Raw genomic sequence first — 26,922 nt, 5'->3', positions numbered from 1 at the left:
CAGCAGTACTTCAAAAATATTAATTCTGTTTATATTGGATGGATCTGATGTGAAGTAAACACTAAATAATTCATGATGTATGTCTCTTCGCTCCCGACATTGGTCTCATGAATATGTACTAAAGTGTATATCTGCAAATATATGAGCATAATATAATATTATCCTTGAGGTCACTAGACCTATACAAAAAAAACTGCAATGCATGAACAGTAGGATTATAGAACAGTAATGGAAGACTAAAGGCCTTGGATGTGTACATAAAATCTAATCAAAAAATGTAATATCTAAATGTTAGCTATAATGCTCATATAAAATCGAATATGAGGCAGCCAAGCTTCAGTTAGACAGAATATCTGCTGTCATTGAATAACTTGAGAATGCATTAACCTTTTCCATTTGTAGATTCATAAGTCCTTTAGAGAACATCAGTAAGGCCTGACATTTATTCACACACAGGGGATGGAGAATGGTAAAAAACATAAGCCACAGAAGTTGTAGTTCCCCACTGATATAATAAGCAGGCGAAAGTAGTTGCTATTTATGTGCCTTAAGGCAGGTGTCCAACTAGCAGTGCAAATTGGTTGCATGAATGTTTTGTGTTATATTCACAAGCTGTGTTGAACAGAACTTAATAGCAATAATGGCACAATGCCATTATTTATGCACGTCATAGGAGCACTGCATTTGTAGCTATTTAATCAGCTGCCCCCCGCATGAGCTCACCACCTCCATTTTCTGTGCCTGACAAAGAAAACAAAACGATTTTCCCATCATGGTAACAAACCCTCAGTAGTTCTCTATTCATTTGCACTGTTGATTAAAAGAAATAATCACACAGCACCTGAGAGACATACAAAGAGTGGCAGAAAGACAGGTGATTCAAATCAGTGTGTCACAGGGCAATCAACAGGAACATAGAAATAGAGTTAATACAGAGGTCAAACTTTGTCAAGACACACAGTAAAAATCAGTAATAAAAAGAAAGAAAGTAGAAAAACATGCCTGAGATGCATACATTTACATTTAAGCAATATGTTAGCAGGAGAACACATGAAGTAACACATATGGTGCAATATTTAAGGTTAAATAAACAAAGAGCAAGTTGTTTTGAATATCCTTTCAGTGGATGTGAAAATATGAATTTAAATGTACAATTCACAGAAATCATACAAACATTTGGGTGCAAAATACAATGACGTATCTCTATCAAAGACATGCAAAAGAGACACATGCTTGGTACTATTGTCCTCTAAGGTAATGCGTGCAAAATGTATCACTGTACCACTTGGGTGTGAACCGACATAGATACAAGATACAAGAACACACTATTTTGATGTAAAATACTATTACTTTCTATTAATTTGTTCTTTGTGATGTTACTCTTTTAAAATATGTACATGTGGGCTTTCTCTCCTAATGAATGACCCCTCTAAGAACTCTATGTCTATGTTCATTTTGATTGCCCTGTGAGCTCACTGATTTGAATCACCTATCTGACACACTATATATATCATTGAGATGGCCTGGCTTCTTCTTTTTCATTTCAAGAAGGGAGCTTGTGCAGACACATTAATGCACAGACTCAACATGCAAAGCTTGTAATTAGAGTTGAGTTAAAGGTGCACGTCTCCTTTTTCTGGCAATGTCAGATTGATCAACCAAGCCAATGAGACTAGACGACTGAACATGATGTTTTAATATGCACTTAATATATGTGACTTAATTTTTGTAGCCTTGTTGGAACAAACACAGTAGTACGAGCCTTCCTCTGTGATTGACCGTTTTATTCACAACCTCCCCCATAGAAAAGTAGAAACAAACAAAATGCACCCACCTACGCTTTATTCACCCATACTAGGAATTAAAGAACAATGTATATATTTAGACCCACAATCTCATTCACAAGTTGAGGCTAGCAAGTCCCTGCAGGCAAATATTTAAAACAGAAACATAACCGCAATGACTGGATTTCACTGCCTGCTTGTGCAATGTGCTGGTGCTAAAATAAAAAGTCAAAGCCAAAACTGATAAAAATAGATGCCAACTGTGTGAATGGGAGTGAAATTAGGTGCTGAGTGACAATGTAGTCCCTCTGGTTAGTTGGACAGCTATAGAGACAATTTATACCTCCATGTTCTCCAACAATCAGTGGCTGGGGTAAAAGTGACAGGAATGGTAATGCCAGTTTCCATTTCCAAACTGCCATGGGAACACTTAATGCATACATGGAAATGGTGCAACTTAAAATGACATTTGTTTAAGTGTGAAAAAAGAGAAGGAGATCAACGGAATTAACTAATTATTTCACACTCTGGGCACCTACATTCTTTGAGGCATACTCCATGAATAAGATGCCCCCTTCACACACACTGAGGGTCATGGAATGACAATGGGGATGGATTTTTATTAGCAGTAGGAGTAGTGCTGTCACAGTAAAGTCAACAGAGGAACACCACAGCCAAATTGTTTGCATCTTTTTTTTTATCTCCACATCTCACACTTAAATTCTATTCAGGTTCTATCCTCCACCTGCTGCTCTTGTCAACAAGGGTATCCACCTTATCATTGCACTGTATTTCACCGTATCTCCTCCAAAAGGTCTCCCTGCATTAAGACTACCGGAGAAGGACAGATGTGGTACTGTCAGTTGGCAATCTTGTAACGTGTGATTACCTCTAGTCTCTGAATTTCATCAAACTCGACACAAATATAGCAATTGCTGCTACATACAGTACACATTTAGCCATTCTCCAGAGGGTTTTCACATGGATCAATTTTTTTCTACTGTAATGCATTCTACTCTCCTTCACATTAGTACATCTTATTTACGCCGCAACGCCATATTCTTTAGCTTGTTTCCCTCATCTGGTATGGTGATAGAACTCAATAACATTGCTGCTGATCTTCCTCCTTTCCTTACAACTGTAAACCACAAAAATGCACTCGATGAAATCTGCTTTCAGTTCATCATTATCTTTCAGAAGTCAAAGCAGCTCACGATTGAGTCTGTGCTTCTGTGTCTCATCTTCATCATGGAGAGATCAAAGTCTAGAGTTTGTCTTCGCATTTTCAGCTGAGGATTTGGTCTTGGACCTCTTTGTCTTTGATTCAAATTATTTTGCCTGTGCCATCCCAGAAATCTCTGTGACATCAGCACTAAATTCAGCTTTTTCTTTCGGATTACTGATAGGCAAAAACATGCATCTGCAGTAGTTGTTTCACAACTGACAACAACAACTTTGATCTGATGTCAGAAAGATACAAGGCCAACACTGCAGCCATATCCAAAAAACATCAGATTTATAGTCTACTGTCTGGGTTCCTAAAGTCGCTCTAACTCAACAATGCTGAAGTCAACCTTGGTGCCTTTAAAGTCCCCCTGCACTCAAAAATGTGTTTTTGTTATGTTTAGTTCTCCTAAAATTTCTGACCTTGACTATACTGTATCTGTGCAAAGTTTGTCACTAGAAACATGTTGTCACATTCCTCTCCTGGAGGGGAGCTAGCTGCGCACATCCCTGAAACCTGAGATTCAAATGTTTCCCGGGAAACTTGATTAGTTATGTCACTAATCTGTAAACCAATCGCTGTCGAGCCAGCAAAGAAACCCGAAACCTCCAGCGTAGAGTGGATTCTCAGTACAGAGAGCGAAAACACACAGTCTCTATTAATAATAGATGCTAACTACACTAACCATTCTGATACGTCTGCTAGTCGGTGATTTCCGTGCATAACAGAATCCTCATCTGATTCTGACTTACTGTTCAGACAGGATGCCGAAACTATCACTGCAGATTGCGAGCACGCTCGCGGGGCTGTGTGACGGCCGCTCACAGGGCTGCATGAAACAGCTGCACGGGCTCGATGGCTTGTGCGCTGTCCTCCTTTCTGAACCCGACGTGAGGCTCAAACAAGTAGGCCTATGACTGACTCTCCCAACTGTTTCTAGCCATCTTGGTTTGCGCTGCTTTAACCTGTCAACCTATGCTAGAATGTAGTCCCCAAATGAGTGTTAACCTAGCGCGAGCAGTAGTGGTGGATGGGGCGAGTCCAGATCCAGAATCTATCAATGAGGGAGAAGGAGTATATGTGCATCCAGCCCCTTTTCAGGCTTTTTCTTTGTGTTACCATGTTAAACAAAACTATTAATCACAACAGCATTCTAACATACTTTACAACCAAGGGGGTAAGCCAACTTCCACACAGCGTACCTCCTATGGCGCCATTTTGATGCTAACAAGCACTCACCCGCTATTAGCATTCCATTGACTGCCATTCATTTTGATGTCACTTCGACAGCGAATAACTTTACATCTGAAGTGTTTTAAAGACTCTTTGTCCATTGTTGTGTTTCTTTAGAAATAAACAATGTATAAAAGGCTCCATTACCTTGTACCTCACGTTATGGCTCCGTAGCAGGCATTTTTGTAAAAACAGGCTAACGATTGTGTCATAACCACGCAACTTGCTGTCGCATAGTAGAGGAATTACCGTATAGTACAGGATAAGCTCGTAGGCAGTTTCGACTTACATTAGCTGTTTAAGTTGAATTACTAATGTTAACTAGCATTTTAGTGATCAATAATTCACCTGTGCCTATGTTATCTCCTTACATATACCTACGCTCTCTGTCTCTGCAAGATTGGAAATGATTGATATTTCTCTTGGCACAGCAACCAGAAGACTTACAACTTTCAGACAGGTTGCTCACGTCACATTTACGTCTTCAAGCTCAGTTGGAGGCTGCGCAGTAACGCTCAGCGCTCACCAGAAAAGTGCTTTGAATATCCTTCACTGATCTCCGTCCAGAGCAACGGGATCTGTTGGTCCATTTCTTTTACCGTCTGTTTACAAAATGTCTGCAGGGGGACTTTAAATGTTCCCACTGACCCCATTCATTTGCTCCACTGCCCGATTGAAGTGCTTTTGAAATCCTGGTATCACAGAAACACAGTTTCTGCAGTCCAGACTTACACAGTACTCTATGGTGAGTTGCTGCAGGTCACTCAGCTGCCTTCTGGCAATCACTCGAGAAAGAAAAGCAGTTACTCCTTGTCCTGTGTTCCATTTTAATGTGACATTATTATTTATCAGACTACCGTGAGGTACTACAATTTTGACCCATGTAATAATTGTTTTTGTTTACTGTATTATTTCATTCTTGAAGACAAAGAAATTCAAATTCAGCTTTGGTGACAGCTACTCTACTGGTAGATGTTACTATAAATAAGAGCATAAAATAGGCAACCAGTGTCAGGTGATTAAAATACATACTGGCACAACTCAGCAATCAACTTAAACAAATCACCAATCAACAGCCTCAAACTACTTCTAGCCAAAGTGATGGCAAAATAGTGATGTGTGAGAGTGTAAAACTGGCTTTTAAAGCTCACAGGAAAGGATGCACAAAGCCTATTTCAAAAACAATTTAAAAGCAATACTTTAGAGTTGTCCTATTTGATTAAATGTCTCCTTGAAAAAGGACTTTCTGAAAACTCCTCTGCAAACCAATGGCACCAGCTCAATTCTGCCGATGAAGGGATGACAGCTGTGTTTTGTAGAGACCTCTAGGCATTTTGTCACCTTCACTGACCTGTCAAGTCAAGTCTAAAGAACCTGAAAAATATCCAGTAACTCTAACAGAATGAAAATTGCTTTCAATGTCAAGATTTCAAAAGTCATCCTCCTACATCTTTTCCTACACATATTTGACATTTGAATTGTTCTGCTCAGCCAAAACATTTTCTCTTTTTAAATTAAAACACCTATTTATTTCCCGGGCACCTATCCAGCACAAGTACACTTGCAAATGGCATGTAATGCTCTGAGTCTCCACAAGAGGACTCTATAAACCCAGAATGTTCGATCTAAAACATCCCTGATCCTTCTCAGTAAAGTGACAAAAACATTGTAAAACAGACTTTCCTCTCTGTGTTGAAATGTGTAACACATTTCTACTATACAATATACTCTGAATGCTAAAATCATTTTTAGCATCATTTTACCTTGTTGTGTTCCACAGGTGGGGATATCAGCTGTAACCTCTTGTCTCCTGCTCTTGCTCGAGCCATGCTCCATGCTAATTAGCAAAGAGCCAGCCCTCCTGTTTGGCCTAAATTAATTAATCAGTCCTCATTATGCACACTGCTCCACTGTAATTGCCAGCACAGGCACAGTGATGAATGATAATACAGAAAACATTCTCATTAATGTGGAAAAGTGTGTGCCCACCCTTATAATGAGACAGCTCTAATCCACAAGATCCTTTTGTCACTTCAACACGCATAACGCGTGTACACAAACACACAAATTCAATGTTGACCTATCTTTAGGAATGCTATTCTCAAGATGAGCGGACCAGACATAAGGGTAATGGGAGGGTCTGCAGGGATCAGACAAGCTGTGGGTTTCTACTGCAGTGATCATCCATGCATGACCAACCTTGAGATAAACTAGAGCTGGCCACAGCACCATTAATTTGCAGCGAGCGGCCTCATGTGGCTCGGATTAAAACAAATATAAGGCTGGTGCAATTTAAAAAAAAAAGGGGATCTCTGAATGAAAATCAGTTTACCTCAAATCCAACTTGTTTACTCCTGTATGGGAAAATCCTCTCTGATCTCTTTTACACAAGTTGCTCTGGTTGACTTTTAACATCAGTCAATAATCACTTGTCTTAATCTCCAACTAAAGAACAGAGAGGCAACTGGGGGTCACACAAAAACCCTTCACCTCTGATGCCATTATTCCCTTTGATCTGTGGATCATATTTGAGTGATGGCTCATATATTAGTCACTGTAAGCCTGAGAGATAATGTATTGTGACCATGCAGCAGAATACAACCTGAGCCTGTACCAACCCACCAAACCCTCTGTTGACTATATGCTACCACTTTGAGGGAATCCCTGGAGCTTTTCTAATAAGTAGATTTTAGATTTACTGGTAATTAAAATGTGTAGTAAAATGACAGAATATTGCCATGCAATACAACATTTTAATCTGTAGTCAATATGAGAAATCTAATGTTATTCCAAAGTATATTGGGATCAGTATGACTTCTTATGTTTTCAGTGAAAGTACAGTCACTATAGGTACACACAGGCTGATTCTGGTAATGAGTCAAAGCCAAATAATAATGTTTGTGGACTGTGACCACTTCACTCTGATCTCTGGGGTGTAGTGCAGCTTCTGCCCAAATTGTGTCCCAATTGAAGTGAACAGTAAACACTCTTTCTTTTCTTGTGCTTCAGCAGTGGTTTGTAGAATACCACAAAAAGATTATCCGTTGCCCCAAAAAAACACCACCACCCAAATGAGAATGTCTATCTGATCTAGTTCTATAGAGATTGCACAGCATATGACTGTTACATATCCATTATCTAATTAGTTGTATTTATTAATTAAGAAAAAAACAGTGTTTTATGCATTGCTCTTGACCACAAACACAAAAAAGTTTATTTCTCTTTAATGGGAAAAAACGGTATGTTTTCTTTTTACTGCCCTAGTAACTAAAAAATGCAAACAAATATTATAATAATAATAATAATAATAATTGATTTTTGTAGGCGGTCTACCACTGTGGATTTCAATCTATCTGCACAGCGTCCAGACCCCATGTCATAATCAAGCTTGCAATTTCATCAAGCCATCAGAAATATGCAGAAGAATGAATGAATTATAAATATGGAAAACCCAACATAACAATTGAAGGGTGGAAATGCCTGCATGCATAGATGACCACCATTACCAATAGCCATAGCCTCTTTTTGAAATTTGAGTGACTTTATTTTTCTCCAACCTCAGGCAGTATTCCCACTGGTTTAATTTTAGGCACTAACACAAATTACTTATGTTATCGTGTTTGTCCTTTCTACAGGATGCACTTTCATGGAAATATTGTGGGAATCACTCAAAAAAGGCAAACAGATGAATCAATATAAGATAAGCAGCCAAAGATGCATATCCTCATGCACACACTTTAACGTATAGTTTTGTTTTTAAAGAAACATTTAGTGTAACATTAAGAAAAAAGAAATGTGATAATTTACACTCCTTTTAAGAGAATTACATTGGAAGAGAAAGTAGGGGTGTTTGTGGTGGAAGGGACATTTATCCTCAGTAAGAGTGATAAGTGAAGGAGAAACGAGTGTGCCTATGTCTACTGTGACATCTTTGTGCATGTGTGTAAATGTGCGTTGAATTACAGTTGGGAAAGCTGGATAAGTGGCTCAGAGTAGTTCACTGCCAGAGCATATTCATTTCAAAGCCAACTCTGAGACACACACCAGGGAAGTGGGACCAGGGAGGCTTACTGGCTAATCTGGTCAGAGAGCGAGCTGGAAGCTACACAGAATTCTTAATGCAGCGGATGAAAAAAAAAAAAAATCTAATTAGTGACTGCAACCACAGAAACACTCCCTCATGTGCGTGTCGTAGTATGTGAGTGAGAGAATGGATGTGAAAGAAACTTAGCGTGTGTGTGTTTGTGTCCGGAGATGGAGTGTTTAACATCTCTGGGTCAATCTGAGCTCCTCTCCTTGTGATTTCTAGTCTTATACCTGAGTGCAGTCTCTTACACTTGGATGTCAAGCATGATCCTCTTGTCCTCTTCCACATGGATACCCCAGATGCAGTCCTGCCCCTTGTCATAAGCCTCAGGCCAATTAGGAGACAGCACCACACCGGCGGAGTCTGTGATCTCTCCGCTGCAAACAGCTGCAACGCAAAAACACCTCAGGGTGACACTGAGAAACAAATATATGCATTGTAACATATTTCAGTACAATCAATATAACATGTAAATTGGAAAGCAAAGTATATGGAGCTCAGCGTAAATTCTTTTAGGAAGACTTCTAAACTTAATCACTTTTCTCTCTCTTCTAAACTGAACAGTTGGTAGATGCGTTCACTTTTATGGATTTCATGAGCCAATCACAGCATGACATCCCTGTTTTTAAAACCGTCTCTCTCTGCTACTCGGTTGTCATTTCAGGCTAAGAGCACAACCCCCCTCATCCCCTTGCTCCTCCGGTCTTCATCATGCACGGCTCCTGGTCCCTCCTCCGGCAGACCACTGCCGTTGGCTCCCCAGTTTGGTCTACGGGTTCCTCGCACCACCATCAGTGTCTAGACTCCATGGGGGGATTATCTTTTGGCTTTCTACCCCTTTAAAAAATATCATTTCATAACGATGGAGTCTAATCTCCAAAGACTGTACATTTCATATCATGCATACGTACAATAAATCTTTGCATATCTGCAACAAAGTCTCTCCTCATTGAAATATCAAATCAAGCCATTTGTGACGTGCAAGTAAAACGGTGAAAGAAATTATAAATACATTGATACATGAACTGCCTGTGAATTCATAGGATTGAACAATGCCTCACAATGCAGCCAAAATTGAGTGTGCAGGTTCCTTGACGTGAACCTTGTAAAACTGCATACTACCACTGAACCGCTTGATGACCATGACCCATAGTAGATGAAATTAAATTTTCCCATATCTAGCTTTACAGAAGAGCTTTTCAATTTCCCTGTGTGGCAGAATGACCATGCAGGCAACAAAGACCGAGAGTAAGGTCAGCGTGTAGTGTGTAGGAAGAGTGAGTGTGTGTTTGTGTGTGTAAGAGAGGGAGAGGAGAAATGAAGGGGTAGTTATTTTGTATGGTGTGTAGTCTGTGCAGCGTGGTGGTGTTCATCTTAGGCCAACTATTGTATGCCTTTTTTTTTTTTAGCTTAAGCACTTCTAATGCCTGCCCTGCAAGCACACATATCAAAGTAAATCATTGTTACAATTTTAAGAGGAAATGTATCATGGATCAGAGGAAAGCAGCTTAGGAAGATATAGTTAACTGCCAGTGGTCTTTAATATTTGAATCAAAAAGACTTCAACAACTCCTGCAATGATCAAGCAGACAATGAAAGCCTTGGGTACTTAGGTCAGTCATATATGCCTCTAAGTTCTGCTTCAGTGGAAGCACATTTAAAAAAAAATGATTTCATATCTCACAATTACTCGAGCAAATTAAATCTGTTGACTCACCCCTGCAAGCCGGCTCGGTCTCATTCCACTGTGGGTTTTGTGCGTCCACGCACTCAATCACTACGGAGCCTTGCTCCAGTGTGTAGCCAGGGTCACATGAGAATTCAACCACTGCACCCACACTGTAGGTGGAGTCGCTGCTGCTGAAGTTGCCGTACTTCACAAAAGGCTCATAACACATGCCTTTCGCAAAAGCTGTGGACACAAAAAAATACATGGCATCAAACATAGGTGACAAGGCACCAATTATCTATAAGCAAACTGCATGATCAACCTGCCTTCGTATCTGACGGCTGCACCAGTGGAGGTCATTGTCCCGTCTGTGGTGAACTCTATAAACAAGTAACGTCCAGTACTGAGCACACCCTCATTGGGCAAATACTCAACCTCATAGGAGTCGTACAAAGGGGGAGAGTCTATGTTGTTGCCATTCTTAATCAGCAGCCTAAAAAACGCAGAGAGAGAGAGAAGGAAGATAGTTTAAAATAGATGTAAGTGAGCCTTGAAAGGTAAGAGAAGCATAAAAAAAGAAGTTACAAGCTATCAGAGTGCTGCTCACTGTTCCAGTTGTGGCCGTAATAACTTTGCGATAACATTCTCCACCACTCGGTAATGAGGCGAATGGCCATGTGTGACGATAGCCATGTGGATCAGCAGTTACTGAAGAAAAAATGTAATGCAATTGCTGTTTCCTACCTCTCACTACCCTGTGTAGTCCCTTCAATTCATTCGCTTGATAGAACACTGTTAAAGGATTATAATGATAAAGGTCCTTTCAAATCTGTCGTTCCCTAAAGATTTTGGTTATTTATAGCCTTTGAGGGTTTTAATGGTCTATCCACAGGCATAATGTTAAGAAAATGAGTTTAAAGCTCTGTGCCATCTATTAGCTGAGGACACGCACACACAAACATTCACACTGTACATGCTCACTCTCAACGTGTGATTGATTTTAGCCGTGTGTACACTACCTGTCATCATCCTCTGCCAGAGCCACCTTCTCAAAGTGAATGTGAAGCCGGTGGTCTTCAGGGGCCTCCAGGACCCAGTGGCACGTCAGATTGTTGCTGTAGTTGCCAGGGAAACCAGGAGAGACGATACGACCATAGGTGGCATTTTTCATCATTCCCCCACAGGATGCTATACAAGAAGGACCGCGAGAGAAAAGAAAAGAAGACAGAGTTGGCGGGACCAGATGAGAAAAGTAATGACATCAACTATGGTGGGGGGGCAGTCCCTGTCTGAGCATAGATTTCATCAATATCCAGTGGATTGTGGCTGGACTACACTAGGCGGCTCACCTGGTTCTAAGGGTGTGTGACTGTGTGTGTGATGGACTTGTAAAGAGAACAGCAAAACAGCAGCAGTAACACTATCAGTTCCGAGCAGCTGCAGGAAGGCACGGAGAAAGGCTGCAACTGGCAGATGAGCCTTTACCAGCAGGAGAAGGATAGACATGCAGCCCAGCTCTAATTAAGGCAGCCAGGTCCAATGGCCTTATTTTGCCCCGTCTCCAAAGAATAGCTCCCTGTGCTGCTAATCACATGCAAACACGCTCATTTGGCCTTGGAGTGTAACTAATCAACTTGGTAGAAGAGAACCACGTGAATGCTTTCGTTAATCAAAATCACCTGTATTCCAGAGGAAAGCTAAAGAGAAGAGGGCTTACAATATACCTAGCATTTTTAAGTTATTTTAATTTCCATATTTTACTTGTAAAATTACTTCTGCCAAACATTTTTCTGAATTTTGATTTAACAAATTTTCATAGAAAACATTTGTGGACACATTTAATTAAAGAGGCAAGTTTACTTTAGAAGTCTGCCCCTCAGTTAGTGTTAAATACTGGAAGGTAATTGAGTACATAAAAATAAATTTTATCTCAAACAAAAGGTTGGCAAGCATCTCAATTAACCTGAAGGAATAAGGATGTGCAGTTCTGGAGATTTAATTACATTTTGAGCTGTTTTGTTGTTTCAGTTCAGTAAGGTTGCTATACCTGACTGCCCTGAACTGCTCCTAATGTTAATGAGCTAACATGACATGTAGCAAAGGTTTGTCTTACCCACACATCGGGGCTCCTTTCCACTCCAGTATGGTGTGGTTGCATTACGACAGGTGAGCATTTTGGGACCTTGCAACTTATAGCCTGTGAAACAGCGAAAGTAGGCTTCTCCGCCAGCATGGAGGTGCGTCACAGTAACTTCTCCACCGGCAGGCTCTTTGGGAAATGCACAGCTCAGCACAAAGGCTGGAGAGGAAAGAGTCAGAAATAGAGAGAACGGGCAAAGGAGACCGTTTAAATTAAATGCCGTATGTGTAAAACACATTGAATATTTTTGGCATCTCTGTGGCATGTAACAGGCCTATAATGCATTATTTGATAAGCAGCACTATATGAATGATATTGTGATATATGACTTACTTTGGAGGAGTGTTGTGCTAATTTTGTTCTGCCAATGTCATGTCAGTAAAATCTATTAAATGTGATTGTCACTGTGGTATGCCCAAGATGTCACAGAGTAGCAACCATTTCAATTATATCACAACTTAATTCATTTTCTAATTTTCAGCTCTGTAATCACTACAAATAACTACTTGTATGTCCTGATTAAACACTTCCTACAGAGACCCACTTGGTCTGCCTTTTATCACAATTTTGAACATTCTGCCAGCGTCTTGAGGCCTGAGAGTTTTTTTTTAAATGTAAAAATAACAAACTATGTTTTAAGATGTATAATTTCCCAGGATTCGATGTTTCATTCGGAACAAAAGTCCAATTCTGGCCAAAACAAACAGCCAACAATGTTAACTGGCTCCACAACATAATCCTCTGTGTCCTGCATTGTGTATAACCCCCACTGTTGTGTTGCATTGTTGACCATGTTGTCTCTGCTCCAAAACACCACTGAGCAACCATACATATTTAGATATAAATGGGGGAAAACAAATTGTTTTTCCATTTATGGCTTCCTGTTTTTTTTCTCTCTCTCTCACACACACACACACACACACACACACACACACACACACACACACACACACACACACACACACACACACACACACACACACACACACACACACACACACACACACACACACACACTTTATAACCAACCTTCAACTTTGTTTATTAACACCCCCAGCTCCTACTTAATTGCAGTTTACCAGTTCATGCGGGATGCAAATGTACAGATATGTTTGCAGCACTACAGTAATTAACATCACTGTATGGTGCGGTGTAGAGCCACTGCAAATACTTTGACAAATGGAAACGTTACTGATCAGTTAAACATCACAGGCCTGTAATGTAATAGCTGGAAGAGGAATTGCCTCTGTTGTGGTTGTCAAAGAGTCGTGATTCCAGCAGGGAAAGATCAATGTTCCTGGACTAGCTTTGCATTGTTGTCCTGTCCCTGTTTTTGAATAAATGGTGTAGGATGGGATGGAGTTCGCGTGGATAATGGAGTGAGCTAACCAAGTCTGTAATGGAAGCTATTAAACAGCCTTCTCTTCCTGTCTAACAGCCGCACTGTTCTACCTCATTAGTGTAGGCACATTAATGACCAGACTAAAACTTTTAAACTTCTGTAAAATGCATGAACAACAAAACAGGCAACATAATTGGACCCACTATGGCTTGCGTTACAATCAGTGTGATTGTGCACCGGAAAAATTACAGAAACCTTTTTAAAAGCTGCAATTTTACTCAAACTTAGCAAGTTGCACATTGTGTTTCAGCTTAATGGGGTATGCAAAGCCTAAATAAGAGCTAATAGAAGGAGAAAACAACGAGGGGCATACTGAAAAGACCTGTCTGCGCTGAAATTGTACTTGCTTGATGATAATCAGGCATGGGACTATGTAGTGTAAACACCTTAATCTACTTATGTTAATATGATTAAAGTTATTTGGTGTTTACAGAATTAAGAGGTGGACCAAAGCTATTTCCAGCTGCATAATTGATGGGTTGTTTGGTGGGAGCCTGTCTGTAGAAATGTGCTTAAGTGTTACCTGTTTCTACTTGTTCTTACATATAGCTTCTTTGCTTGATTTGTATTACATTGAACATCACAGAACTGTAATATGAACATCTTTTGGCATGAATCAAAGAGGCAACAATGGCAACATCCTATAACTGTATTATTGAAATTTAATGTTTACTAAGTCACAACAGACATGGTTTGGTTTGGTGGCTTAAAACATACCTGACCCAATCTAAATTGTCCTGATGAAGTAAACACCAACGGTTGAAAGATTTTGACACAGGTTCCATGATAAAATGGCTACACAACATCATACATTCAGAGCTTGAGTAGAGGCCACATTGATAGAAATGCACATGAATACTTTAATATTTGTGTTTGGTTCTGAGGTCTTTGCGTGCACAGATGCAGAGCAAGTGAAGGTTAAACAGCACAGACAGATTATATACTCTACAGCAGGTTGGATTTGAAGTGCTTTCATTCAAGCCAATCATTTCTAGATGAAAAACAACACTTTAGTACTATTTCTAGCATTACCTTGAAGCTCAATTGGATATTCAAAGTTTTTATTCTATCAATCCTGAACTTGGACTCTAGGGAAAACAGCTCTAAATGCATAATGGCCATAAAGGCTTGCAAAACTGCCCCCATCTACTGTGTTTTACTACTCTGAGCCACAAGGACGAGGTACACTGCCCCTGGGTCATCCATTCAATTCATAGTTTATCACTAGCTCCAATGAACCTAGTTATTGCTATTATCATAGCAGCATTTACATCCCTATTGAGCATGCAGCGGGAGAGCCGGAGGCACAAATTGTGGAGCCAATTCCTGAAGTATTAAATTACGTGCGGTCTCCATTCCAGTAGATGTGGTGCTTGGCTATAAAGTCTGATTGTTTTGCCATTAGAAATAATAGCTCCACGCCACGGTGCAGACAGCCAGGAAGATTAGCTGATGCTACTGTAGGACCACAGGAAACAGACGTGTCTTTAGTGGTTTCCTTGTATAGGAAAGGAAATAGTCACATTGGTAACACTCATACCTGACTAGTATGGACTTGCATCCATCACCCTACTGCGTTCCCACGTTCTGTTTCAAAATTACGCAGTTTAGACAAAGGAGGGCATCTCAGGTCAAAATAAGGAGACATTACTGACATAAATGCTATGTCTCACAAACATCTATTATAGCTGACTTATATTGGTACTTTGTTTAATACTGTTCTAAAATAGGCTTCCATAAAATAATAAGAATGAGGGGGAAAAAAATGGATAAAAGCTTTTGGGATTCAAATTGCACAGCTTGAAGTTAGAACATTGCTTTTTATGTGTAGCTTGTCATAACCAATACATAATCATCAGGCATCTGAACATGGGCTAAATGCTTTTTTCCCTTTTTTTTATTTTTGTCAAATGTTCAAGAGAAACACATTCCGCAGTGCTTTCTTTCTTTTTCTCTCACTTATCTGTGCAGCAGCAATGAATACCTGTGTTGTTGTTTTTTTTTTAAGTATTTTTGTTTCTATGGTTTCCTGCCCTTTCTCATCTATCTGAAATTCAAATATTTTGTCATCAAATATGTAACTATAAACTGTATTTTGGATCCAATAATTAGTTACGGATTATTTAGCCCCAAGTGAAAAGCTCAACTTTCGGAAATCATTTAAAAAAAAAAAAAAGTAAACACTTGGTGCATTCACTAACACACTCCTCCCTTTAATGGGCCTTATCCTGCTGTATGCACATTTTCATTTGCCAAATGGAGAATGCTGCTCTTCAACCAAAAAGGGACAATAGAATATTGTTGACCAAGGCACAATAGATGAGGTGAGGAAGCCAGTAAACCTAAGGTATCCGCCGTATTTCGACAAACCAATAAAATGCATTTCAATTTAGGCCTAATAAACTGCTGCACTGTTATATTTCACGTGTTGCCTGAATCCCTTCAGGTAGAGAGCTGGAATGAGATCAAACTTGGCAAGGTGAGGGCAGAAGATAATGAAAGTGGGTGACAGAAAACAGAACACAAATAATGAATGTAGTGTTGATTGTTATTAGTATATTTAATGACAGGGCATTTGGAGAATATTATCTGCAATGTGTTACATCAACATTTCGAGAGTAAAATGTGTTTCCGTGGAGAGAAAATCCTGTGCTGATAAGTCATCTCTAGTCAGTTGTGGTTTTGTTGGTGTGATAGCTCTGCAGTTATCAGGTGACTTGTGGGAGAGTGTGATTCTCACTGTATCCACGCTTCATGTCCTGGCTGTGCACCAAAGCATTACCTTTTTACAGAAAGATCAATATTGTTGTCTCTGGGAAAGTGATTCAGTTGTAGAAAGCCAGAGCATAGTTCTGCCATGATATGCCCCATTGATATTTATGTGGTTGGGTTAAAAACTCGATTTTAATGGTCATTTACTCAATAAAGGCTATTAAAGAGAAATAACTTTGTACTAGAGGCAGCATCTCATCAATGCTACTGAGAAGTTGTGGCAAATTGGTGGATCATTGCCAGTGGCCATTGCCACCTTACTTGTCAACCCAGCACATTAGTCACAGCCAATCAATATTTCCTGTAAAGCATCAACGCCATTGGCAATGCCATTGATTGTGATTTTCTTTCAAATGATTACTACTTCACAATATCCTGAAATGACAATTCAAGCTCACTTATTATGTTAATAGGTTACATATGATGGCAATCATTTTAAAAACTAAATAACAGAAGTTGTGGTTAAATTCCATCATAAATTTAATTAAATTTATAAAGAAGTAACTTGCTAATCGGCAGTAAAATTGGCCTATGGTCATCCACATTTGCATGTGCAGTGTAACATTTAATTATACCCACAATGCTCATGCATATAAATGATTTTCATTTTTTAAATAAATAACAGCATTCCATGACCCATCTGGTAAGAAGTCTGAATATATTTTACTAGTTGAAGTCTACATTTTGGCAAATAACTTAGCATGCCAGCACTGTAATTACCCCATCGTTATGCTTTTGGAAGAATTTAATTTCCCTGTCCTGTATTTAGTTTGCTCATCTGGGTGCTAACACTTTAGGTTAAAGTATCCTCTCAACATGCATGCATGCACTGCATGATCCTGAAGTTTTAGTGGTTAAAATTGCTGCCTATTCTTATTACAAAAGTAGTAAGTGCGTACAATACATGTTATATGCATAATACCAAGGATATTTGTGTCAGTACTGATAATGTTGTTATTATAGAAAATATGAGTATAAATAGCCTAAAATGTTCATATTGATAGGCTCTTATTCATACTCAGAACAACACTATGGATTCAACTATTGCAATAACAAAAAAGATGGTGAATAAATACAACTTGTATTAGGGTTTCAGATTCATGGAGCCAAATAACTTGCAAATTGGAATTCTGCAGCAATAATTTAAAGAAACCCTATATCCTAAACAGATAAATGTGTTATTTCACATTTAATGTGTTGCTGACACTCAGGATGCATTCCATGTAATTTGTGTTTTATGTATGGTTCTTTGTTAGTTGCATGCATTACATTTTTTCATTTATTGGAGCTGCAGTAGCTGTCTCTGGATATTGTTGTTGAATAGTGTGTGTGTGTGTGTGTGTGTGTGTGTGTGTGTGTGTGTGTGTGTGTGTGTGTGTGTGTGTGTGTGTGTGTGTGTGTGTGTGTGTGTGTGTGTGTGTATTGTGGAAAAGAAAAGGATAATGATTTACATGGAAAGTGGTTATCTCCTCTCCTGCCCCACACTTCTACTTCTATACATATAAACAGTAAAACACAGCTATAATCATGTTCCAAGCGTCAGGCTCACTGCTGATCTTATGGAGGCATCCATCAGTCTGCCATTGCAGGCAGAGCCAACGTTGTAGCAAATATTAATTACCCTGAGCCGAGATCCATCTCTCCACAGCTCTGTCTCCTTCTCCACGCTTGTCCAATCAAATTTCTCACAGCCTATTATAAAGGACAAGGTGATACTCTGCTTACCAAGGAGAGGAACACAAATTGAAATATCTTCTGTGTCTCCAATATGTTTAGTCTTAGTCTCGAGAAATCTGCTCGTGGCATTTTTGTTTCTCATTAATGTAACTTTGGTCCAAAACTCAGCTGCCCGTATTATCACCAGAACCCCAACAACTGAACACGTTACTCCACTCCTTAAACAACTGCACAGGCTCCCTGTCCAATACCGTACTGACTATAAGATTCTTCTTCTCGCCTTCAAAGCCCTCCATAATCTCGCTCCTCCATACATCTCTGAACTCCTTCAGCCCTACACTCCATCCCGAACACTCCGATCCTCCTCTTCCTCACTGCTTTTCACTCCTTCTGCCTGCCTGTCCACAATGGGGTTTAGAGCTTTCAGCCATTCTGCTCCTCGCCTTTGGAACTCCCTCCCGCTATCCATCCATATTGTTATACCATAGAGTCTCTACCCACCTTTAAAACCTCCCTCAAAACCCACCATTAATATTATTATTATTGTTGTTGATATTATTATTATTATTATTATTATTATTATTAACTAAATTTGTCCCATCAACTTCCAAAGCAAATATGTTGATTGATGGACAACTAACGCCACACATCTGTGTTATATAAAGGCTTTATAGCGTGATAAAAATGTATATCAATTGCTGAGGAATATCTACAGTACAGTACATCAGACACAACAGGATCTATCTATAAAATGATTTAGAGGTGCAGTGTTAAGTTGTGTTAATGTTGGAGATGAAGCCCTCTTTGTATCAAATACATTTTTAAACAAAGTAATGAAATGAGGTTAGACACTGAGTAGTCAATATCCTTGACGTTCCACTTCCGGGATTGCTCCGGTGCTGCAGGAAATTCCACCGGTTTCTTTCCGCTTTCTTTGTGTTGGAATTTTAAATTCGGTGGATTTATGAGGACTATTGTTTATTGGGTAAATCGAGACAGCTAGCTACAGTAGACTGTCCAATCGGAGTTTTCTCGCGCACAACTATTTTGCAACTCTGTGCGGAGTTTAGTGCCACCCATGACGATTCTGATTGGTTTAAAGAAATGCCATTAAACCAGAGCATGTTTTCCTCCTATCCCCGAATGTGGAGTAGCCAGACCCTCCTTCAGCGCGCTTTGGAGGATTGTCTGGCAAAGCGAGACTAGACACTGAGCAACCCAGTGCCATGTCCGGCCATTTTGGTGCCCTAGGCCAGACACCCACTGAGAAGATTGATTCTTTCATAGCCAAATCATTTAATGATGATATTCAAGTTTGATTTCTCTTTTTTCTGCTTCGCTCGTCTGATCTGTGCTGTCACCAACACATTGTCAATTGTAAATGGGTAGGTTTATATGCACACTACTGTCCATGCTACAAGTCTTATCCTGGTTCTAATCACATTCGGGATATGATATGCTATACGTAGAACATAAGAAAGCTGGTTATGGGTGACTCCATCATCATCCTGGTTTCTGATTGTCTGTAAAGAAGTGTCTTAAACTCCATAACAACAACAAATGACAGTCTCTGTCCTTTCAGTACCGAGGTGCAGACATTAGCAGTGTCTGATTTTCACTTGTGGATATGCTGGCCACATTTTATCATCCAAGATGTATTTAAATGCTTAAACAATAGACTGGCATTAAATTCAGTGCAGCAATTTAGTTATGTTTGACGTGCATTTTTTTTCCCTTGTGGCTCTGTGTTTCACCTGTTAGGAAAGCTCCTTTTTTAATGGAGTGGTTTTTTTGACAGCTTACATTCAAGGAGCAAACATCTGGCATTATCTCCAAAACTTTGGATATATTCATCATCCATGTCAATTATTCTTAGCTCAAGAAATCCTTAGTTTCACTTTAATTTCAGGGTATAAATCATTACAGCTTTTATCATTATATATTTTCTTTAACTGATAAGTACTGATATCTGCCCACATACATGTGCAATATCCTGATTATGAGTCTCATCTGGTTTGGATCCTATTTAGGATAGGAGGTTTGCATGGAACATAAGAAACCACTTGATTATTCATATGTCTTATGAAGCAGTGTGAGCAAATGCAGCACGGCTCACAAAATAAGCAGCAGCAAGCAGTTTCAATAATACGACTCACATCAGCAACCAGTATAGTGCCACAGAGTCCTCCTGCAGACCCCTCTCAGCATCAGGTGCATAGTACAGTTTGATCGTTGGATTTATTTAACAGTGAATGTAGAATGTATGGATAGATAAAGTGTGGGTATATATATATATATATATATATATATATATATATATATATATATATATATACACACACACACACACACACACACACACACACACACACACACACACACACACAGGGTGTCTATATATTTTTACAACAAACCTGGAAAATATTGAACACAAAATAATGCTGAATAAGCTCTTCTGAAATGCAAAAAGGAGAAGTGAAGGAGGAAAGTGCACCTACTAACAGTGTAATATATTTCAACTATTTGTCACCATCTGTCCCCATCTACTGTATGCATCACCCTGTGTGATCTGCACTGACCCCTCGCAGTCATCATTCAGCCTGACCACACAGAAATATTCACACATCCAACAGCGACGGGCTGATTTATCTCATGTCACTGTTTTGATGGTCGCTTTCATTTTCGATCTGGTGAAAGTGCCACAGTAATGTGGTGGGATGAATGTTTTGGTCACTGGCTTCCGCCATCAACTCAAATCGATGGGGCATGTAATTGCTGGCCACTTTGTGTGATTGCTAAGATAAACAGACATTGTTGCAGACATGGAAGATATATGTCACACGCAAAACAAGCACGAGAGCAAGAGGGAGGAATTTATGGGCCATCTTGTTCACCGAAGACATACCGTAACACTGCTGACAGATTTTGCTGATGAAACACACTCTTCTCTTGTAGTTATTTGATCACATTTAATAATTCATTCTGTATAGTTTAATCTCTGCAGAGGCCAAAGGAATTCAGCATTCACAAAACTATGTTAATTCCAATTGCAAGCTATCTTCCCTCCTAGCACTTACTTCTGACTGATAAGCATGGAAGGTTGCCTGTACACATTGTGGGTCATATGTCATGTAACAGAGCATTTTATATGAACATAGACAATGTTACTGTCACAAAGTGTAGCCAGAAAGCTAGTGTTTTGCATGTTTTCACTGTAAATATTCTTTAGAGTGTGGTGTTTCCTTTGGGTTGTTTTTTTTCTGCTTGCCTTGCACAGGCAATAAAGACACTATTCGGACACACCTGATCTCACCTAATCAAGGGAGATACTGTACGTGTGATTGGACAGGACTGATAAGCGCTCTGCTGGGGTGAGAACAGGGGATTGGATATTGGGGCATTCAGACGCACTGAGATGTGGGACGGGGTAGACGGCTGTGGAGGACAGCGGAGAGACGCGCTTTTAACGTGTAGGATGACACACAGGAAGGCTGCGTGGACGCAGCCTGACTCCTCAGGAAAGGCAGGCTGTCGGACAATGAAGAGCGCTCTCTCCCCCTACCGAGTAAAGACTGAGTCTGGCCAGTCTTTTTGTTTCTTCACCTTTTTATCCCACCTTTTTAAAGCTTACCGTCCTTTTCATTTTTTTACTAAAAGAAAATGTGTATATTTGCTGCTGCCTATTTAAAAAACAAACAAAAAAACATAGAGATAATTTAAAAAACAAAAAACTAAACTTGGCTTAGTATGTATCAAAACTGGGCATGTAAAGGACCTGAAGTGTCTACTTTGTGACAATACTACTTTTTTATGTAAATTGAGCATACGGATACATTCCTGCAATTACAATTGGGTGATAACTTCAACACAAGGATGTAACCCAGAAGTCTCATAAAAACACATATAGATAGATAGATAGAGAGATAGGTAGAGAGATAGGTAGAGAGATAGATAGATGGATAGATAGATGCTGAGCGATGTTGGACTGATGCACAGTTTGAATGACATTGCAAGATATCTAACATGGTACTGGCTCACCTTGGTAATGCAGCAGGAGGAATCCGGAGTTGTGCTGTTGGTCACTGCGAAATCGGATGGAGATTTGGTTGCTCCAGCTGCGTAGTACGAGGCCCCTCATCAAGACTGACTCATTGGCAAGGATGAAGGGCTCGCGGCCACCTGTGTCCTCCACTGTCACCTGCTCTCCTTCCAACACACTCACATTTAACACCTACAAAAAGAGATTGCACATTTTATTGCTGCGCATTCTGTGCATCCCATACCGTATGATGTCATGCAAGCAAACCGTTCACTGACTGGCATAACCTTTGCAAAGAGTCTTTGGAGTAACACATTGCACAAAGGTAACAGTGTGTTGTATTTTTGGCACTGTTAAAAGCACATTTCCATCCACTTTTTTGAAGACCAATAGACAAAATGTGTAGACTTTTAAATGAACATAAACAAAATCACATTACACACAAACATGGTGACTAAATGTTGACTTATGAGGTCTGAATTCACACCATATGGGATATTAATTCAGCACCCCCCCACTGTTGTGTTTCCATTTTAAGCCTAGTTTGGTCTAATGATGTTGCTCTGAAAAATGGGTCACCTGCTGTGTTACTTTGCTCAGTTGTCTACCAACAGTTGCACAGGGATATGTTTGGTTAAATAATTTCTTTGTTAACCTGCTCCCAGATTGTAGACATGTTCTTGAGTAATTGTAGAATGTGTCTGGGTCATTCCACTTATGGTTCGTTGCATGATTGACTCATCTTCTTTCTGTGTTTGCCTTGTGCCTTGAAGCCACTCTGACAGCAGTGCTTTATGTCTTCAACATGTTTGAACAGCATCTGCAGCTAAATCTGGTGAAGGAACCTCGAGAGGATTGCATATAGTTAAACTGTCTGAATAATGGAGCACTGACACATTTTGGAGCAACATCTGATTCATTCCCCATAGAACTAATAAAAGAGGAATGTGGCCTTCAATAATCAAGAGTAGCATGCTAATGATAACTAAACCTTAAAAAAAGGCAATCAAATAACTAAAATTCAAGATTAGCCAGATAGATTAAATATTTGCTAAGTAAATAGCTAAATGTTTTGTGCATTGGCATGTGCTAATAAAAAGGAGGAGATACAAATATATACAAAATATCACTGCTTAGAGCTCAATGACTGATTATTTTAAACCATCTTGCAACCAGATCGAAATGGACCCAGCTCATGTCTTGAATGCAACTAGTATAGGTATAGGCTATATAGGTTGTTTATCGCTACCCTCTAATGCGACCCACAGGAGCATTCCATAAATTAGCGCACCTAGGTGCAGGAAACATGACCCACAGGAGCGTTTTTCTTCCTCATATCTAAACCAGAAAACGTAACAGTCACAGTTTTACACAATAGCATTGAGAAACTGTCACAGTTTGGTTAGGCTTAGGCACAAAAAAAACTTGGTTATTTTTCCGCACCAAACCTACTTAGTTAAGTTTGGAAAAAATATCGTGGTTTGGGTTAAAAACTTAACTTCTGGTTTTGCACGTGACGCAGAATGTCACGTAGTTCCGTTTGTTTGGGTAAGTTTAATAAAAGGTCGCTGTTTACTTTTACTTTCAAACATGAGAAACTCCAGCGCCTAGGTGAAAGTCCTGCATTTGTTTGAAAGTCCTGTAATAGTTTGGGCCATTAGAGGGCACCGCCACTATAAACGTAAAAATGAGTCATAATTGCTGCTTGAACAAACGACTTGGGAGCGTTTTTTCGGGGGAGAACCGTCTCTTTGAACGACAAGTGCAACTTCAAAGCCTATTCAACCACATCTATTTCAAGCTCTTAGTGAGATTCATAACATGTTCTGAAAACTAATGCTGTCATAGGTAATGGGCTCAGGTCTCAGGTATGCCATGAGGCAGAAAAAGGCCAATGTCCCTGAGGTTATATATGTGCAGGAGTGTTAGTGCAGCAGCCTGGAAAAGCTGAGACAGTGGGCAGGATGAAAACATTGCACAATGGCGGCAGCAACATGAATTTGGCCAGGTTGACTAACTGTCACTCAGTCAAAGGAGAGCTGACAACGAGTGCAGAGAATGTAATGGACACTCTGAGACTGAGCTTAGAGGTGTCTTCTTCCTGAATGATCCATGAGGTCAGCCACTCTGATTGATTTGGTTTTTTATCACAACCAGAATTAAACCCAAGATAACTCTGGAGGTTTTCAGACTAACTGAAAACACAGAGAGCAAACAGATCAAAATAACAATTGTGTGTATGTTACAAAATCACCCTTGTATGTTTTAATACAAAAACCGTGCATCTTGACATTGTGGCTTAGTTTAGTTGTTTCATGAGCTTTAAACTGCAGTGTCACAGTGAGTAATAAAGGAATTCCATGTGATTTTAGAATCCCTGTTTCTCAAGGGCAATGGCAATGACAAAGCCTTAGGCACCGTTCTATTTTTCCCCACTTCTTCCTTTTTGTCTCTGAGTTAATATAGAGGGCTTGGATGTTTTGCAAATCAGGTTACTTTAGCTACTTGCTCATGTTATAACTCCATAATTCACCCTACAGTACACTCTTTATCAATTTAACATCCATACTCATATTTTTGAGCAATGAGTTGATAGTGTAGACAATGTGGATTGCAATTGTACTAACAATGTTAACAAATTTTAAAAACCATGGAGACTCAGCTCTAACATTATATCAATTGATTGTTTTTGTTGCAGTTTTGTATAATGTAGCTTAGGCTTTAGACATTGTCATGGAACTTCAATGAAAAGTGCGTGCTTTGTTATTGTACTCACATTTGTAAGCCTACATTGAAGCAAGGTTGAATTTATTGGAGATTCAGATAAGAAAAGACCAGAGGGTGTAATTTCTTTGTTCTCGGAATTTCACCATTATGTAAAGCTGCATGGTGAGTCAATGAAAGATGGCTGATATTCCTCCACCAGGGTTCATAAATATTTCAGTCAAGCATCTCTCCAAAAAAATCAGGCTAGGAATCAAATGTCCTTCTTGCTAAAGACCTCCATGGAACTGGTGGAGAGCCTCTTTTCCTTGTTCAATTCACCATCCCCTATCCCCAATCCAAGTCTAGTATCAATCTTTTTGCCCCCCTTAATGATATCAGATGCTGGACCTACAAACATTTAATACAATTGAATTGGGATAAAATGTCATTTCCTGGGCCAATACTTATTTGAATTGCAGTTTCTACAAGCCATTTTGTGCAATTATGTTTTTTCTTTTGTTTTTTTTCAACAAAAACAAATCCTTGTCTCCTGCTCACATACAGTTGCCTGGACTGCTGTGATGCACTTAATACTGGTATCTGTTAAAGCTTCATCCCTTAAATTGGTGCAGAACATTGCTGCTCGAATTACTGGCACCAAAATATATGAACATATTACCCCTGTACTAGCCAACTTATTTTGGTTCGGAATTGCTAATAAAATGTACTGCTTATTTTCAAAGTAATAAATAGCTTTTCTCCACATATATGTACTGTATGTCGCTGACTCCTTATGCTTTGGTGTCACCTTAGATCGATGGATGGGGCTCTACTTATAATCTTATTATGTTATCTTCTTCTTATCCTATAGGTGTCAGCTAGTAACCAAGGATGACCCTTGCAGATAAAGTCCCTGGACATTGGAACACCCATCAGACAGGCTATATCTTTACTTTGATATATCTTAAGAAAGACAGTAAATATTTAATATTTCAATGTTTGAGTGCCAAGCGTTAAGTTTCACTATGTACTAAGTTTTTTATTTTGTCTGTACCTATTTATTTTTATTTGAATAATTAAATTTTATTTAAATAAAATTAACACTTTGGTCCTTTCTTTATTCTTTTTTCATCAAGAGCACGTTGTAACTGTATTAAGAAAAGTGCTATACAAATGATTTATGATTTATCACATTTTATTGATCAAGATCAGACAGTTTTCCTAACTTAAAAAAAAGGTGCACTATTTCTGTCAGTAGTGGAACTGAAAATGTCTTGGCTTTGATTATTATTATCATATATTCATACTGATATTTATCTGAATGCAAATAGCAGAACAAAAAACATCAGTGTTATTTGTTATTTATTAAGTTAACATTAAAACACAACATTACATTGTGAAGGTGTTTATTGTGTGTTCATCTAATATTTAGTAGGCACTCTGATATTGCAACAACTTATAATATCTTATCCAGTGAGGAACAGATTGTGGGTCTGTGACCACTTGGTTTACATATACCAGGGAGGCTCACAAAGGACAGGTGAGCAGATAGTGGACAGTGAGTAGTTGGACTGATAGAAAGCTTGGTCCCAGAGGGTCCTATCATCTGTCATCCACCCTGGGACCTGTCAGAGCAGCCAGCAACAGCTGTCCTGCCTCAATTATGAATCATTGGCCATGTCAGGAGACATCCCACTACCTTATCTTTACCAGTGCTGGAGCCAGATGCCCAGAGGGAATTCTTTCTCTTACTGTCTATCTACACACGCATACATGTAGGCTACTGTACATGTGTTTATGTGTGGGTGCACGTATGTGTGTGTACACACACACACACACACACACACACACACACACACACACACACACACACACACACACACACACACACACGTTTCTCGGATGGTAATGAGAGCAGGCTTATATTGTGACTCGTAGCTGGAATCTCTGCCTCAGCAGACACATTTGTGGTACCGGGGATTTGGCTGACCAAGCACACTTCTGCACCAACCACAACATTATCTGAGGATGCCATCTAAGCATTGTGCTGTTCCATTTTGAGAATTGTGTTGAGATAAGAAAGAATGTCTGTTTAGTGTTTTTACCCAGGTTAATAAAAGAAAAGCTCTAAACAATGCAAGAAATGTAAGACTGTCCTCTATGTGTTCTTTCAAATACCAATCATTAA

At 39.4% G+C, this 26,922-nt stretch overlaps 1 protein-coding gene across 3 annotated transcripts in view; it reads right to left on the bottom strand.

The window, feature by feature from the left end:
* The window catches only part of sez6a (seizure related 6 homolog a), a 93,481-nt gene that overhangs the window by 9,619 nt on the left and 56,940 nt on the right, over positions 1-26,922 (bottom strand). For all 3 annotated transcript variants that reach the window (XM_039777431.1, XM_039777429.1, XM_039777430.1), the window contains exons 4-9: positions 22,028-22,220; positions 12,112-12,297; positions 11,018-11,186; positions 10,325-10,491; positions 10,047-10,241; positions 8,578-8,716 (exon numbers count right to left, since the gene is read on the bottom strand). In XM_039777431.1, coding sequence (XP_039633365.1) covers positions 8,578-8,716; positions 10,047-10,241; positions 10,325-10,491; positions 11,018-11,186; positions 12,112-12,297; positions 22,028-22,220 — 1,049 coding nt within the window. The remainder of the gene's footprint in view (positions 1-8,577; positions 8,717-10,046; positions 10,242-10,324; positions 10,492-11,017; positions 11,187-12,111; positions 12,298-22,027; positions 22,221-26,922) is intronic.

Source organism: Perca fluviatilis, chromosome 16 (assembly GCF_010015445.1).
Source record: "Perca fluviatilis chromosome 16, GENO_Pfluv_1.0, whole genome shotgun sequence".
NCBI classification, from domain to species: Eukaryota; Metazoa; Chordata; class Actinopteri; order Perciformes; family Percidae; genus Perca; species Perca fluviatilis.
The sequence above is the reverse complement of the archived record's forward strand: the minus strand, read 5'-3'. Positions and strand labels throughout refer to the sequence as shown.